Source organism: Malaclemys terrapin, chromosome 2 (genome assembly GCF_027887155.1).
Source record: "Malaclemys terrapin pileata isolate rMalTer1 chromosome 2, rMalTer1.hap1, whole genome shotgun sequence".
Classification (NCBI taxonomy): Eukaryota; Metazoa; Chordata; order Testudines; family Emydidae; genus Malaclemys; species Malaclemys terrapin.
Window position 1 is genome coordinate 212,451,159 of NC_071506.1, and position 17,614 is coordinate 212,468,772.

General features: G+C 47.1%; 1 protein-coding gene across 3 annotated transcripts in view; it reads right to left on the reverse strand.

Annotated features, from left to right (window-relative positions):
• Window positions 1–14,316: 14,316 nt before the first annotated feature.
• The window catches only part of CNOT10 (CCR4-NOT transcription complex subunit 10), a 56,426-nt gene continuing 53,128 nt past the window's right edge, over window positions 14,317–17,614 (reverse strand). For all 3 annotated transcript variants that reach the window (XM_054019841.1, XM_054019840.1, XM_054019839.1), the window contains one exon: window positions 14,317–14,578. In XM_054019841.1, the coding sequence (XP_053875816.1) occupies window positions 14,424–14,578 (155 nt within the window). In that variant the 3' untranslated portion in view covers window positions 14,317–14,423. The remainder of the gene's footprint in view (window positions 14,579–17,614) is intronic.

Sequence of the window (17,614 nt, forward strand, 5' to 3'; positions counted from 1 at the left end):
GAATGGGAGCAGGATCAAGCCCTTACTGAGTGGCAACTTTGTTGGTTATAGGATCTGTGTGACTGATGTCCCCACATCCCATTCTTGGTCTTGAATCCTGGAGCATTTGCTACTTACAAATCTTACAAATAACCATTTATTACATTGGTTAAATTAAATTCTCTTCCAAATTTTTTCAGAGCTTTAGCTGGACCAGGGGACCCAACAGCCTCCTCGTCTGCCTGCCTCTTGAAGCACTTTGGTAAAGAGACTAAAATAATGAGGGGAAAGTAGGTGTTGGGAAGCAAGACTAGAGAGGAGGGATACTGATCAGGAGATGTCATGTGACTATTAAGGAGGAACAGGACATCTTCAGCTTTCTGGAACTGGCTAGTCAGTCAGTGTTATGGTAAAACTAGGAAAAAAAATTATAAAATGGATATGTGTAAATATTAGAGCTGTCAAGCGATTAAAAAATCAATTGTGATTAATCATGAATACCATTTATTTAAATACTTTGGATGTTTTCTACATTTTCAAATATATTGATTTTAATTACAACACAGAATATGAAGTGTAAGTGCTCACTTTATTTTTAATTACAAGTGTTTGCACTGTAAAAAGAAAAGAAATAGTATTTTTCAATTCACCTAATACAAGTACTACAGTGCAATCTCTATCATGAAAGGTGAATTTACAAATATAGCATTCAATAATAAAACCATGTAAAACTTTAGAGCCTACAAGTCCACTGAGTCCTACTTCTTGTTCAGCCAATTGCTCAGACAAACAAATTTATTTACATTTGCAGGAGATAATGCTGCTCGCTTCTTGTTTACATCACCTGAAAGTGAGAACAGGGGTTCTCATGGCCCTGTTGTAGCGGGGGTCGCAAGATATTTATGTGCCAGATGCGCTAAAGATTCATATGTCCCTTCATGCTTCAACTACCATTCCAGAGGACGTGTCCATGCTGATGGGTTCTGCTTGAAAACCATCCAAAGCAGTGCGGACCGACATGTTCATTTTCATTATCTGAGTCAGATGCCACCAGCAGAAGGTTGATTTTCTTTTTTGGTGGTTCGGGTTCTGTAGTTTCCACATCGGAGTGTTGCTCTTTTAAGACTTCTGAAAGCATGCTCCATACCTTGTCCTTCTCAGATTTTGGAAGGCACTTCAGATTCTCAAATCTTGGGTCAATTGCTGTAGCTGTCTTTACAAATCTCACATTGGTGCCTTCTTTGTGTTTTGTTAAATCTGCAGTGAAAGTGTTCTAAAAACGAACAACGTGTGCTGGGTGTGACGAAGTGAGAGATTTTCTTATCTTTTCGTGGTTTTTCCAATGGTTTGCATGCAGAGGGAGTGGGACTCGGTGCCCTGGGTGTTACTGGCTTAACGAGGTGAGGGGAGAGGGAGTTGTTGCAGAGAACCGGAGAGGGAACTTGGGACCTCAGCTGATGGCCTGGAGGAGGGACACCCCAGCAGCTGGTGACCTGACAACCCTCACCGGAGACCCAGCTCAGGAGTCACAGCCGGTTCTGGCCAGTGGGAGGACAATGGACTACGAAGGGAGGACCCCATGACCTAACCAGCCGCTTCCAGCTGGGGGGGTGTAGTGAGGCGGCCTGGGCCCCGACGGCCCCTGAGGGAGAGGAGCCTGAATTGGCACCCAAGTGGGCGGAGCCACCGCCACCTGTTCCCGCCCCCCGGAAGTCAAGGGGCGGGACAGGAAGTATAAGAGCCAGGCCCCAGCCCTCAGTTAGAGCCCAGCAGCCGGAGAGGCCAGACGTGCCGGTGCGAGCTCCGGCGAGACCAAGGCTTCCCAGAGCCAGGTACCCGGACACGGACGGACCGAGCTGCCCCAGAGCCAGATACCCGGACACCGACCGACCGGACCTCCCCAGAGCCAGGTACCCCGACGCGGATTGGCCAAGCCTTCCCCAAGCAAGGTACCCCGAGGTAGACTGGCCACCCTTGCCCCGAGCATGGTACCCCGAGGAGGGGCCCGAGCGCCCCCCTGACCGGAGACCGGAGGAGCAACCCGACCCGGACGACCCTCTGCGAAGTGAGGAACCCATGGTGTGGGACCCCGTTGCCGAGCCCAGCGGGGAGCAGGTACAAATGGAGGAGGAAATGGAAATCAGCCCGGGGGTAGCTGACCCCAGTCTAGCTACAACAGAGAGCGAACCCATGTTGGTGTGTTGCGGTCAGGACCCCACCAACACAGCGGCAGACTGACTGCCGCTCTTAGGGCCCCGGGCTGGGACACAGTGGAGTGGGTGGGCCTGTGTCCCCCCTGCCACCCCACTTAACGGGTGGCAGTCTCCCCCTCCAGCCAGCGCTCTGGCACCGCCACTGAGCTATTGCTTGCTGCCCTGAACGAGTGCTTGTTGCCCCACCCTGACTGAGGGTCTGGGGCATCCCGAGTTTGTCCGTGCTCAGCTCCTGATACCCAGACCTGAACCCGAACCCCTGAACTATTGTTTGTTGCCCCGCCCTGACTGAGGGCCTGGGCCTACTAACTTTGTCTGGGCTCAGCCTGAAGGAAGGTCCTGAGCCCCTGAACTATTGTTTGTTGCCCCGCCCTGACTGAGGGCCTGGGGCTACTAACCCTGCCTGGGCTCAGCCTGAAGGAGGGTCCTGAGCCCCTGAACTATTGTTTGTTGCCCCGCCCTGACTGAGGGCCTGGGGCTACTAACCCTGCCTGGGCTCAGCCTGAAGGAAGGTCCTGAGCCCCTGGACTATTGTTTGTTGCCCCGCCCTGATTGAGGGCCGGGCCTGAACCCCTGACTTTACTGCTCAGCCTGAAGGAAGGTTCTGAGCGCCCTGGACTATTGGGGGTTGCCCTCCCCTGAATAAGGGCCTGGGACGTCCTGAGTTTGTCAGGGCTCAGCTCCGGATCCACGGAGCTGAGCGCCCGAACTATTGTTTATTGCCCCGCCCTGAGCTAGCGCGGGGGCTTGACTGACTTTGTAACCCCCAGCTCCGGCAGTGAGGACCGGAGCCCGGGCCTGAGTTACTGCCGGACCCTGACGGAGAGCAGGAGCTCATTACAGAGGCCGTGTACCTTTGGCCTAGTCCCTGCCAGAGGGGCGGAACCCTGAGACCGATCCAGGCCGTGTAGTGAGGCGGCCTGGCCCCCGACGGCCCCTGAGAGGGCCCGACCCCCGCACCGGACGTTTACAGGGGGGCCCAGAGGACCCTGTATACCTGGAAAGAAGACAATGGACAGAGGTGGGGTCTGGGGCCAGTGATATCAGATGCCCAGCTGGGAAGCAGGGGGGCTCTAGGCTGGAGAGGGGGAGCAGGCAGAGCCTACCTGGATGCAGGGGAGACTGGGATGTGCTGTGCTGAGGGAGGCCAGGCCTGAGAGTCAGGTTTCCTGTGCTGTGTTCAGTCGCTCAATAAACTCTCCTGTTTTACGCTGGCTGAGAATCACTCCGCTCTAGAGAACAGGGTTGCATCAACCCCTTCGGGGGGTGGAGGCCCCAGGGGTCCAAAGCAAGTGGACTCCCTGAAGAGGCAAGAGACTGAAGTGCTAAGGCGTGCTAAGAGGTGTGCTCCAGGAGGTGGAGGGGCCTGACCCTGAGAGAGAGTGGACTCCCGAGAAGGGCTGTCTCACTGAAAGGGGCACCCCCCATGGACCGCACAGGGCCAAGAGTGGGCACGATCTGTGAGTCCGTGACACTGGGTCATCAGCCAAGACTGCCATAACATGAAATGTATGGCAGAATGTGGGTAAAACTGAGCAGGGGACGTATAATTCTCCCCTAAAGAGTTCAGTCACAAATTTAATTAACACATTTTTTTTAACAAGCATCATCAGCATGGAAGCATGTCCTCTGCAATGGTGGTTGAAGCATGAAGGGGCATACGAATGTTTAGCATATCTGGCATGTAAATACCTTGCAATGCTGGCTACAAAAGTGCCATGCAAAGGCCTGTTCTCACTTTCTGGTGATATTGTAAATAAGAGGGCAGTATTAGTATTGTCTGAGCGATTGGCTGAACAAAAAGTAGGACTGAGTGAACTTTGTAGGCTCTGAAGTTTTACCTTTTTTTTTTTTTTTTTTTTTTTTTTTTTTTGAGTGCAGTTATGTAACAAAAAGAAAGCTACATTTGTAAGTTGCACTTTCAGGACAACCCCTCAGACAGAGACAAACACCTACACGATCTTTATTAAGCATTCGTAAAACTACACTACCCACCTGGGGATGTGAGGAAACAGATTGACAGAGCAAGATGGGTACCCAGAAATCACCTACTCCAGGACAGGCCCACCAAGGACAATAACAGAACACCACTGGCCATCACATACAGCCCCCAGCTAAAACCTCTCCAGCACATTATCCATGCTCTACAACCTATCCTGGAAAATAATCCTTCACTCTCTCAGACCTTGGGAGGCAGGCCCGTCCTTGCTTACAGACAACCCCCCAACCTCAAGCAAATACTCACCAGCAACTACACACCACACCACAGAAACACCAATCTGTCCCCATATCTAATCTGGCGATACCATCAGAGGACCCAACCACATCAGCCACACCATCAAGGGCTCATTCACCTGCACATCCACTAATGTTATATATGCCAGCATGCGCCAGCAATGCCCCTCTGCCATGTACATTGGCCAAACTAGACAGTCCCTCCACAAAAGAATAAATGGACACAAATTGGACATCAGGAATGGTAACATACATAAGCCAGTAAGTGAACACTTCAATCTCCCTGGTCATTCTATTACAGATTTAAAAGTCACTATCATTGAACAAAAAAACTTCAGAAACAGACTTCAAAGAGAAACAGCAGAACTAAAATTCATTTGCAAATATAACACCATTAATCTGGGCTTGAACAGGGACTGGGAGTGGCTGGCTCATTACAGAAGCAGTTTTTCCTGTCCTGGAATTGACACCTCCTCATCTATTATTGGGAGTGGACTACATCCACCCTGATTGAATTGGCCCTGTCAACACTGGTTCTCCACTTGCGAAGTAACTCCCTGCTCTCCATGTGTCAGTATATAATGCCTGCATCTTTAACTTTCACTCTATGCATCCGAAGAAGTGAGGTTTTCACCCATGAAAGCTTATGCCCAAATAAATGTTAGTCTTTAAGGTGCCACCAGATGCCTTGTTGTTTTTGTAGATACAGACTAACACGGCTACCCCCTGATACTTGACTTTCAGGACAAAGATTGCACTACAGTACTTGTATGAGGTAAACTAATACTAATACTATTTTTGTTTACAAATATTTGCACTGTAAAAAGGATAATCAAAATATTTCAATTACAACAGAATGATATATGAAAATGAAGAAAAATCCAAAATATTTAATAAATTTCAATTAGTATTCTCTTGTTTAACAATGCAATTAAAATTGCAATTAAGCTTGATTTTTTTTTTTTTGGTTAACTGATTGACAGCCCTAGTAAATATTTCATAGCTGAAATCAGATCATTAATTCATTGGGGGGGGGGGTTGTTTTTTTTAAATTATATGGCCAGAGTTTCTGAAATAGCGTTTTTGCTGCAGGAAAATACTGAAGTGAAACTACAAGTCCACATTAGCATTCAGCCTCCCTTAGGGTAGAAGCACACTCTTATTTGATGGAGAGTTAAGGATGAATAGTTCCACTCAAGTGTGATTAGATATGTGGTATCTGGGGACCAACAACTGCATGCTTTTTCAAACGGGTGAGTGTAATGTTGCATGCCTTCGAGCTGAGCTGAGAAATGCTGAAACAATACATTAGCATTTCTGCATGTGAATACTCTACATTCCTAGGAGGGGGAGGGAAAAACCTTTATTCAGGATGAGACCACACAGAAAGCATCTTTAAACCTTTTTGTATTTAATCAGTCAATGGACGGTGATGTGACTCAACCCTTTTATAAAAATAATCAGGTGTCACCTTTCAAACATTAACTTCAGAACTCAGCCTAAAGTATTCGGAAATAAAGTACATAGGATAGCGGGAAATATACTTTCCCAACAACTGATCCTGAAACAAAATGAATGCATGTTTCCATGTTGTCACATTGAAATATTACCTGGGCAGCTTGGACTTCAAAGTCCAGGAGTGAGAGGGCAGAGAAGCTAATTAGCTCTCCACTAAGCAAAAACAGAGTTGTGACTTTGGCACCAGCTCCTGGGAGTTCACAGTCCTGGCCCATCACTTCATTTGAAGGCTTCTGTATTAAATCAAAATATTGGGCTTGGTATCATAACCTAGAAGTTTCCCACTTTCACCCTTTCAGGACATGCTAAGTTAGCTGGCTTGCCCTAAGTTACTTTTGTTTGCCAACATTTTCCAGCTGCTGGAGTTAAATACAAGCAACAAGGACCCATTCCATGCTAATGACCATTCATGCACCCAAGAGTACTTGCACTGTTGTATTCATAGCTGGTCACATCACTGTTTAAATTAGACTTGCAAGGCTAACCATTTCCATGAGTGTGGAAAGGGACTGGCCTAATAGCCCCTCTAGAGCAAGCCAGCCTGCTACTGTTCCTCCTACAGGGGATGCTGGCTACTGCATAGGTGATTTATCTTACACACTGTCCTGTGCTCAGAGCTCATTTGCATCGCTATGTTGACAGCACTGGCCTGCAGGCCCTCAGAGGCTGCATTCCTATGAGCATACTTTCCAGTGGCTAAAACAAATGCATAGGTATGGACAACTCTATGGGGTACTGAAGAAATGCAGCTGAACTGACCCACAGCTCATTACTGCACAGGAATGGCCAAACTGCCTGAGACCAAAGGTCTGGGTATGTCAGTAAGAGAAAGGTAAGGAAGCCACAGTAAGCACATGAGGGTGATCTATCCCCCGCATCCCAAGGAGACCTAATAGTGATTATCTTAACCCTTCCAAAATGTTAGTATTGCAAAGATCCAGGGTTGGTTGGTATATACAAACACACATGTGCCATCCTTTTTGAATTATGGTACATTCTTGGCCTGAGTGACTACTATGTAAGCTAATGTCTTGATCATACCCAGTCCCATTCTAGTGACTATAATGATGTAGGCTCGTAAATTCCAGGTGTACTGGGACACTAATGACTCAGCTAGATTATGGCCTTGGCTATGCTTGTCAAGCTGAGCACCTGTTAAGTTTTGATGGGGTCATGCTGGCTTCAGAGCACCTTTTAAAGTGACTGCTTGGGGCTTGTTGATAGAGCTGAGTGATTACTGTAAAACCTGGACAAGTTTTTTATTTTTAGAGCAATGCTTTTGCACATTACAAACATTAGTGCTAATAAAACAATTGCTGCACATATGTGCAAGTAGAGAGTAAAATGCAAAGTTACAGGTTTGAGTATTTGTAAAAGGCAAGGTTTAGCAGTTGAGTATTTGTATCAGACGTACCTGCCAGATCCCATAAACAGTAACACAGCCACCTACCTGGAAAGTGAAACTTGCAGACTACTCATTCTAACTAATCCTATACACCCTTGACCCTCCAAAAAAGTTAGTTCAAGTGCTCAGGGTGCACTGCAGCCTAGTTGGCTCTTTGATTTAGCACTGAAGCTGCTCTGTCCGGTACACTGCTGGTCTTATACCCACAAGGACAGCTGGGAAATGAGGGTTAAATTCCAATTCTACAGCCTGTTTTACTGGCTCTTGAATAAAAGAGGGGAGGAGGGCACCTATGCATAATTCAGAGGAACCAAAGCCACTAAAGGACACTTACTGGTTACTAGAATGCCTGCGTTGTAAATGCGTGCATGCATTCTCCTACACAGTAAAAAGAGATTCTTGGAGAAGGAGGCACACAACCCACACATGGCAGTAGTAAGAATCCAGGGAGGCTGTGTTATGAAGGAAATTCAGATGCATAGAGTTTGCACTGAGTACCTACCAACCACTCAGGGCTATAAATATGTGGAAGAGGAAATGTTCTCTCTCAAGGCACTGAAGCCCACTGTTCAGACATTTTCATACTGATTATTCATATACATTTAGGGCTAGTCTACACTGGCAATGCTGCAGCACTTTAACGTGGCTTGTGTAGTCGCAGCAGAGAGCTCTCCCAGTGCACTTAAAAAAAAAAAAAAAGCCACCTCCACGAGGGGTGTAGCTCCCAGCGCTGGTGCACTGTCTACACTGGTGCTTTACAGCACTGAAACTTGCTGCACTCAGGGGTGTTTTTTTCACACCCCTGAGCAAGAAAGTTGCAGTGCTGTAAAGTGCCAGTGTAGACAAGCCCTTAGTCTGACACTTGTCTATTCTCATGGTTAGCATTTGTCCATCCTTCCTGTAGAAGTTCTTCTGGGTGGAGGTAAGAGACTTAGCCAGTCTGGGTTTCTGCCTTGTATGTGTAAAGTAGCTTGTGTCTAAGGCCTGGTCTACACTAGGCGTTTATGTCGAAGTTAGCGCCGTTACATCGAATTAACCCTGCACCCGTCCACACCGCGAAGCTATTTAGTTCGACATAGAGGTCTCTTTAATTCGACTTCTGTACTCCTCCCCGACGAGGGGAGTAGCGCTAAATTCGACATGGCCATGTCGAATTACGCTAGGTGTGGATGGAAATCGACGCTAATAGCTCCGGGAGCTATCCCACAGTGCACCACTCTGTTGACGCTCTGGACAGCAGTACGAGCTCGGATGCTCTGAACTGCCACACAGGAAAAGCCCCGGGAAAATTTGAATTTGAATTCCTTTTCCTGTCTGGCCAGTTTGAATCTCATTTCCTGTCTGGACATCGTGGCGAGCTCAGCAGCACTGGCAACGATGCAGAGCTCTCCAGCAGTGATGGCCGTGCAATCTCAGAATAGAAAGAGGGCCCCAGCATGGACTGATCGGGAAGTCTTGGATCTCATCGCTGTGTGGGGCGATGAGTCCGTGCTTTCCGAGCTGCGATCCAAAAGACGGAATGCAAAGATCTACGAGAAGATCTCTAAAGACATGGCAGAGAGAGGATACAGCCGGGATGTAACGCAGTGCCGCGTGAAAATCAAGGAGCTGAGACAAGGCTACCAGAAGACCAAAGAGGCAAACGGACGCTCCGGATCCCATCCCCAGACATCCCGTTTCTACGAGGCACTGCATTCCATCCTCGGTGCGGCCGCCACCACTACCCCACCAGTGACCGTGGACTCTGAGGATGGGATAGTGTCCACGGCTGGATCCTCGGACATGTTAGCGGACGGGGAAGATGAGGAAGGAGATGAGGAGGACGAGGCAGTCGACAGCGCTCACAACGCTGATTTCCCCGACAGCCAGGATCTCTTCATCACCCTTACAGAGATCCCCTACCAACCCTCCCCAGCCGTTACCCCGGACACAGAATCTGGGGAAGGATCAGCCAGTAAGTGTTGTAAAAATCTAAACATTTATTTGTAACAGAACAGGAATATTAACAATTTAAAAAATGGGTTTCTCATGATTAGTTTGATTAGCTTAACGGTTCAGTCATGGGCAGTGCAACTATTGAAAAAAAATCTAGCAATGTCCGGTTTTGCATGATTGTCCTGCCCAAGCCGCTCTACTGGTTAGTCACTGCTACAGCAGCTACAGTAAAATGCGGTCTATATGTCCGGGGATGGAGCAGAAATCCTCCTGTGACATCTCGAGGAAGCTCTCCTGGAGGTAATTGGAAATCCGCTGCATTAGGTTCTTGGGGAGAGCGGCCTTATTGGGTCCTCCGTAGTAGGACACGTTGCCACGCCACGAGACTATCAAGTACTCTGGAATCATTGCTCTGCACAGCATGGCGGCATACGGCCCTGGTCTTTGCAGGCTTTCCCGGAGCATTCTCTCTTTCTCGCTGTCAGAGATCCTCATGAGGGTGATATCGCTCATGATGACCTGCTTTGAATGAGGTAGGGGAATGTTAGTGTTGGGACTGCTTTGCCGTTCCTTTACAGAACTGTAACCGCTGGTTTGCAGCCACGCGGTGGAGGCGGGAGAGGGGCAGCCGAAAGGGATCGTTCCCGGGGACAGCAGCAGACTTCCTGCTTGCCGAATTGCTGGCAGCAGGGACCGACATTGATTTCAATGTGAAATGAGGCCATTGCTAATATTAAAGTTTTAAGCTGCCACAAGTCTACGGCTTACCATGTCTGCCTGCAACAGAAATTCCGTTCTCCTGAGAGGCTTCTCAAATGTGCTGTAGAAGACCCCAGGCACTGAATGCGAAGGCCGAGAATTCGACCTTGTGCTGAGTGCGCATGTGATAGGTGCTGTGCATGGTCTTGTTAACAGAGAAAGACTATGTTCTTTGTTCACAACTACATTTATCTTTCTGAGGAATTCACTCCCTTTTTCCCATTCCCACAGCCCCATCTGCGACTGTCTCACAACCTAGCCTGTCATCACACTCCCAGAGGCTAGCGCGGATTAGGCATAAGAAGAAGAGGACACGGGAGGACATGTTCTCGGAGCTTATAGCCTGCTCCAGAGCCCAGGCAGCACAGCAGACCCAGTGGCGGGAGAACTTGACCCGAATGCACCAAGCCAACATGGATCGGGAGGAGAGGTGGCGTCAGGAAGACCAGCAGGCGACTCAAACCCTGCTTGGACTAATGAGGGAGCAAACGGACACGCTCCGGCGCCTTGTGGATGTTCTGCAGGAACGGAGGCAGGAGGACAGAGCCCCGCTGCAGTCCATCTCTAACCGCCCTCCCCCGCCACCAAGTCCCATACTCCCCTCACCCAAAGTGCACAGAAGGAGAGGCGGCAGAGTCCCTGCTAACTCTCACTCCACCCCTGCAGAGAGCTCGAGCAGCAGAAGGCTCTCATTCCCCAAAATTTGACAAGTTCTTTCCTTCCCGCCTGACACAAGCCCCCGTCCAAGTTTCACTTTCCCAGTTCCATGTTTGGTTGATAATAAAAAATACGTTTCTGTTAACTACTGTTTCCATCATGTTCTTTTGGAGGAGGGGGGGATAGGGGGTTGGTAATTCGACAGGACAGTCACCTTTGGCAGGGTATATAGTCGGGGGCAGGCACAGAAGCAGGGCACATACATAGTGCAGTGATGCAGTGACTAGTTACCCTGGTTAGTCTGGGAGGTTGTTTTCATGTTATGTGGTGGGGGGTGGGTTGCTCTGTGACTTTGTGGCAGGGGAGGGCAGTTACAGATCTTAAGCGGCGGTCCTTAGGCAGGATCACAGAGCCACACAGCAGGGGATCTGTAACCGTCCTCCCCCTGCCACAAAGTCACATAGACCACCCCATACACACAGTCCCTATCAGGAGGGGTGACAGGCTCCGTTGAAACAACCATCCCACCGCAGCGGAGCCTGTCAATCCTTGAGTTTAGAAGCTGCATTCGCGCCACTACAGTACACCCGCTCCGCACCACAGTCTGCGTCCCAGTTTTAAAAAATTCCCGCGAATACAGTATTAAAGAAAACGGTGTGCTTTAACAAAGTAGAACTATTTTTATTTTGAAACGTGTGTTGGAAGTGGGGTGAAGGGGGTATGTAACTGGATAGGATAGTCAACATTAACTGGGTAAAGAAACGGGGGCAGGTTTAGCTTCTCAATACACAAACTTTAAAGTCACAGGTTACCCTGCTCACTCAGGAACTTTGCTTTCAAAGCCTTCTGGATGCACAGCGCTTCCCGCTGGTCTCTTCTAATCGCCCGGCTGTCTGGCTGTGAGTAATCAGCAGCCAGGCTATTTTCCTCAACCTCCCACCCCGCCATAAAGGTCTCCCCCTTGCTCTCACAGAGATTGTGGAGCACACAGCAAGCTGCAATAACAATGGGGATATTGGTTTCGCTGAGATCACAGCGAGTCAGTAAGCTTCTCCATCTCCCCTTGAGACGGCCAAAAGCACACTCCACCATCATTCTGCACTTGCTCAGCCGGTAGTTGAAGAGTTCTTTTTCAGTGTCCAGGGCGCCAGTATAGGGCTTCATGAGCCAGGGCATTAGCGGGTAGGCTGGGTCCCCGAGGATGACTATAGGCATCTCCACATCCCCAAGAGTTATTTTGTGGTCCGGGAAGTAAATACCTTGCTGCAGCCGTCTAAACAGACCAGAGTTCCTGAAAACACGAGCGTCATGAACCTTGCCCGGCCATCCCACGTAGATGTTGGTAAAACGTCCCCTGTGGTCCACCAGTGCTTGCAGCACCATGGAAAAGTAGCCCTTTCTGTTAATGTACTGGCTGGCCTGGTGTTCCGGTGCCAGGATAGGGATGTGAGTTCCATCTATGGCCCCACCGCAGTTTGGGAATCCCATCGCTGCGAAGCCATCTATGATCGCCTCCACGTTTCCCAGGGTCACTACCTTTGGCAGCAGTACATCAACGATTGCCTTGGCTACTTGCATCACAACAACCCCCACGGTAGATTTGCCCACCCCAAACTGGTTCACGACTGACCGGTAGCTGTCTGGCGTTGCAAGCTTCCACAGGGCTATGGCCACTCGCTTCTGGACAGTCAGGGCTGCTCGCATCCGGGTGTCATTACGCTTCAGGGCAGGGGACAGCAACTCACAAAGTTCCAGGAAAGTTCCCTTCCGCATGCGAAAGTTTCGCAGCCACTGGGATTCATCCCAGACCTGCAGCACTATGCGGTCCCACCACTCAGTGCTTGTTTCCCGTGCCCAGAATCGCCGTTCCACGGCATCAACATGACCCATTGCCACCGTGATGTTCTCGGCGCTGGGTCCCCTGCTTTCTGAGAGGTCTGTGCTACTCTCAGACTTCAGGCCATCACCGCGTTGACGTAGCCTCCTCGCCTGACTTTTCTGCATCTGCCTCAGGGAAAGGTGTATGATAAGTTGCGAGGCGTTGAGAGCGGCCACAACTGCAGTGATGGTTGCAGCAGGCTCCATGCTCGCAGTGCTGTGGCGTCCGCGCTGTCACTGACTAGAAAAGTGCGCGAACTGATTTCCCGCCGGCGCTTTCAGGGAGGGAGGGCGGGAGTGATGGACGGATGACGACAGTTACCCAAAAGCACCCTGGACACATTTTTTTTACCCAGAAGGCATTTGCGGCTCCACCCAGAATTCCAATGGGCAGCGGGGACTCCGGGAACTGTGGGATAGCTGACCACAGTGCACCACTTCCAATGTCGACGCTTTCCCCGTTAGTGTGGACTCACAAAGTCGAATTACTGTCCTTAGTGTGGACACACACGTTCGACTTTGCAATATCGATTCCAAAAATTCGATTTAAGTAAAATCGAACTACTCTCGTAGTGTAGACAAGGCCTAAGATATTTATCTACAGAAATGTATTAATAGATCTTTAAAGTTAGCTCTGAATATTTTAAATAGTTTGTTTGCCTCTTGAATATTTAATCAATTGACTCAACCCTGAAATTGGCAAATTAGCTCAGACTAGACTGGGGTCAGGCTGCAGGACATGGGAGACACACTACTGTGTACAAGCAGGCTTTAGAAGTATGAAGCATTGTGTGTAGCAAAGTAGTATGTGCAAGGGAGCTTAGGTAGCCCAGTGAACTAACACCCATGGCTCCTCTCCTAGTTACAAGTGAAGAGGTGTTTTAGTCTCTGCCTATCTTCCATTCATCCCACCATATAGTTTAGTAGTGATGGGCTGCATTTACTGGGAGGACACAACAAACCCAAGGCTCCTGCAGTTCACAATTCTGATGCTCAGATAGGTACCATCATCAATCCACTCTATACCTTTCATGATAATAAATCAGACTTATCTATCTACTAAACTTAATAAGTGTTATCATACATGGCAGAACCTATACAGGGAGTAGCTTTAAGGAAATAAAACCATATGCCCAGCTGTACAAGGGTTTTAAGATTGGAGACAGCTGAGGAAAGTCACTTACAACATTTAATCTCTTATTGTAAAACAAACTTTCCGATAGTATCTGTCTGCAGGTAGAGAATCCAGTAAATGTCTCAAGGTGACATAGCAAAAACAGCAGAGAAAATTTGTCTCCAATATAGTAGCTACAATACTATTGTTTCTATGACATCCTGGTTAGCACAGGCCAGACTAGGTGATCACAATGGTCTCTGGATTATCCAAAAAGAGGTTGGCAGAGGACTCTTACTTTTTGTACAGATCTGATGATGGTTTATCCCTGTTCCCTGAGAAGCATGACAAGTAGAGAGCTTGTGCAGAGACTCTCCTTTTACAAAAAGAGGCAGGTGCGCTGTCTGTCTGTACTGAAAATTAATGGAAGTGAGCGGTGGTGCAAACAGAAACTGCTCTGTATGAAAAATGCAGAATCAAAACTAATGACTACCGCGAACAGTGTGAGTTAAAATGATTAACAGCATAGCCTGAATCTATCATGCCTGTTAGTAATTAAAATAGAAATGTTCCCCAATAAATATCTTTTACAAATTTCTTCAGACATGATTTTTTCATTGAAATGTTTTTTGTTTTTTTATTAAAAATGTACACAAGCCAGCACATTCCAATAGAGACAGTTTAAAAAATATACAAACTCACAAGCCCTCCTCCATAGGGCCTGTCAGGTTCACTTCCTTTGAACAGTGGTGAAAGCTGGCATCTGAATGGGCTGGATAGGGTGGACTGGCTGAAATATTGGCTTCTTTCGCATATCAGTGTGTGTTTTCACTGAAGGGAGAAGCTGGTTTCTTTTGATGATCTGCAGTGCCAGTTGAGTGTTACCTACAACACAGATTGTTTCTAGTTAAAATTCATTTCTACCCATGACAAACTTGAGTCACAGGAGACAGAAAAAAATCTTGAAAAGTCATCTAGACAATCCCCTGCCAGTGGTAGCTCCCGCCCATGCAACTCAGGTAAACCTTATGCTGCAGCTGGTATATGCTATTGCATACTGATCAACATACTGATAAGTGGATGTCACCTACTACAAATGAATGTCAAACGAAAGATAAAGTTGAAGCAACAATACTGCTCAATTCTAGCTGCTGTTCCTAGCTATTAACAGTTACACCCTTCAGGACAGACACTTGATTTTAGACTTTAGAGTTGGCAGAGTACTTGACACTATGAATCCCCAGAGCCATCTTGCCCCTACATCCAACTTGGACTTTTGTACAACCCTATTAGATCCGAAAACATAAAGGTTCTTAAACAATTATACTCTTTTGCCGTCACAGATCTCTCAATCATCCCCACAGAGTACGTAGTACATAATAAATTGTTTCAATTGAGACATCAAGGATACATATACAAATCAGAAAACATTAAAGCTAAGATTCCAACTTAAATCAGTCATGCTTAGAGCTAGTCCATATTTTTCAAACAAAAGGTTTCATTGAAAAATGGCCTTTAAAAAAACCAACATGACCCCGAATTGTTTTCTGTTTAATGAATTCTGAAAAGATGGGGTTTTGATTTTTCTCTCAAGTCATGTAACATGAAAAGAGGGGGAAAGAGAGTAATGAGAATTTCTGAACTGAAGTGATGTTTCTATAAACAACTCTAGTCACACTAAATATCTATACCACTTTGAGAAGGAGACCTGAAAAGGAAAAGAAAATGGGATTGTGCTCTTCTGCTTTGTAAATTAAGTAAGTAAAGCCAAAAGGGTTTCCCAAAGTTTGCTTTAAAAAGAAAAGAAAAAAGAAAAGAAAAAACTTCAGGTCTTGTCTAGAGCGGTCATTAATGTAGTAGCTGTGCAGTCAAAGAAACCAGGTAAGCAAAATCTGGTTAATTGAAGGGACCTGATTTTTATTCAGACTATTTAAAAAATTTTGGTGGCACCTGTTTTTCCTCAAAAGAGGTCTTTGTTAGGAATTCAATGTCAAAGGTAAGAAATCTCTCACTCAACATATACATTATCCACAAAAACCAAAGAATATGAGACTTCATACTTATTTTGAAAATATAAATTGAAAAATCTTAAAGGAAAACTATCAGCTTAAGTCACACTCCTGTCTGAATAGGTTTTATGTACTATTTTTACCTGTAACACATGATTGTAACAGAGATTAGAGTGGTGACAAATTGAGCACCGACAGCACTTTCTGTTCAGTTACTAATGCCCCAATCCTGCAGGTGGTTCTGCTCTGGGGGTCTCTTGCATCCAGAGTCCTGATGGCTTCAGCAGGGCTCCATGTGGGTGCTTGGTTGTGCCCATGCAGAGCAGCTCAGAATAAGGGCTTCATTCCTGTTCTATGTGGGTCCTTCACACAGAACCAGGGGAAATAACATTTACAGGAATGGGAAAAAGTTACTCCTCATCTTACAGTAACTGGAGTCCTTTGAAATGTGCTGTCCATATACACATTGCACTTTTGGTGGACATGAGCAGTACCCGGAGAGTCCCTGTGCTCCACATAAAGGGCATATAAGGGCAGAGTGCACCAGTGCTCCTCTGTTTCTTCTGAGCTGCAGAATCTGAAGGATAAGGATGCCAAAGTTGAGTGGATGGAGGGTGTGTGGAATGTGCATGTGAAGAACATCTCTTCAGTGAAGCTGATGATGATGCTTGAGCTCTAGCTGAATGAGCCCAAGGAACCAAGTGGCTCTACTATGGCTACTTCATAGCAGGTCTTGATGTAGTTGGAGATTCAGTTTGATGGTCTCTGTATTGATATGGCTGATCCCTTTATTCTTTTTGCAAAACAGACAAATAGCCTTGGAGAATATATGAATGGTTGTGTCCTATGCAGATAGAAGGCTAATACCCTCCTGCCATTTAAGGAATGTAGCGTTACTTCTGCTCTTGAGGCAAGAGGCTTGGAAAAGAATACTGGCAACCACTCAGTAACCACTTTTGGCAGGAACTTGGAATGTGTCCTTGAGATATCTTATCGGAATAGAAGATTGCGAAGGGAGGGTCAGCCATCAGTACTTGGATCTCACTTGGCCATCACATCAGCAGGATGGGTATCTTTGCAGAAGTGTAAAAAGGAACAGGTAGCAAATGGTTCAAATGATCTGCTCATGAAGGATTGAACTACTAAGTTGAGGTCCCATGGTGGAATGAGGTACTCGATCAGTGGGAATACGTCAATCAGCCCGTTTAAACATCTCATCATAGTCACGTGAGAAAATACTGTGTGTTTTTCCAGTGGGGGTGGTGAGCTGAAAGTGAACCCTGACTGAACTCAATGACAAAATTATTGTTCTTCAGTTCTAGCAAATAATCTAAGATTTGAGGTATCAAAGAATTGTGAGAAACAAACAATCAGCCTTCTATAGCACCAGTGGGAAAACCTTGTCCATTTTGGCAAGTAGGTTTTTCTTGAAGACCCCTTCCTGGTGTTCATAAGGATATTCCTCACTGGAGAACAACAGGCATATTCTACCGACAACATGCACCCAAGTACCACACGATGAGATGGAAGGATTTCAGTCCTGGATGTAGGATCTCCGCCTTGTTCTGTGATATGAGGTCTGGGAGCAGAGGTGGGTTGGGAGGTTGACAGGTATAGCAGGTCTGTGAACCAAAATTGGCATAGCCATGCCAGGGCTATCACAATCAACTTGTATGAATCTTCCTGTTGACCCTTGCAGAGCACTCTCAATATCAGAGGGTAGGCATATATTAAGGTCCCTGACCCTGGAATCAGGAATGCATTTGCCAGGGAGCCCAGCCTGATGCCTCCCTTAAAACAAAATATTCAACACTTCCTGTGACCCCATGTGGCAAACAAGTCTATCTGGAGGTGACCCGAGAACAGAGTTCTTGATCTCCCAGTAGTGATTCTGGAAGAAGTGCCCGCTCAG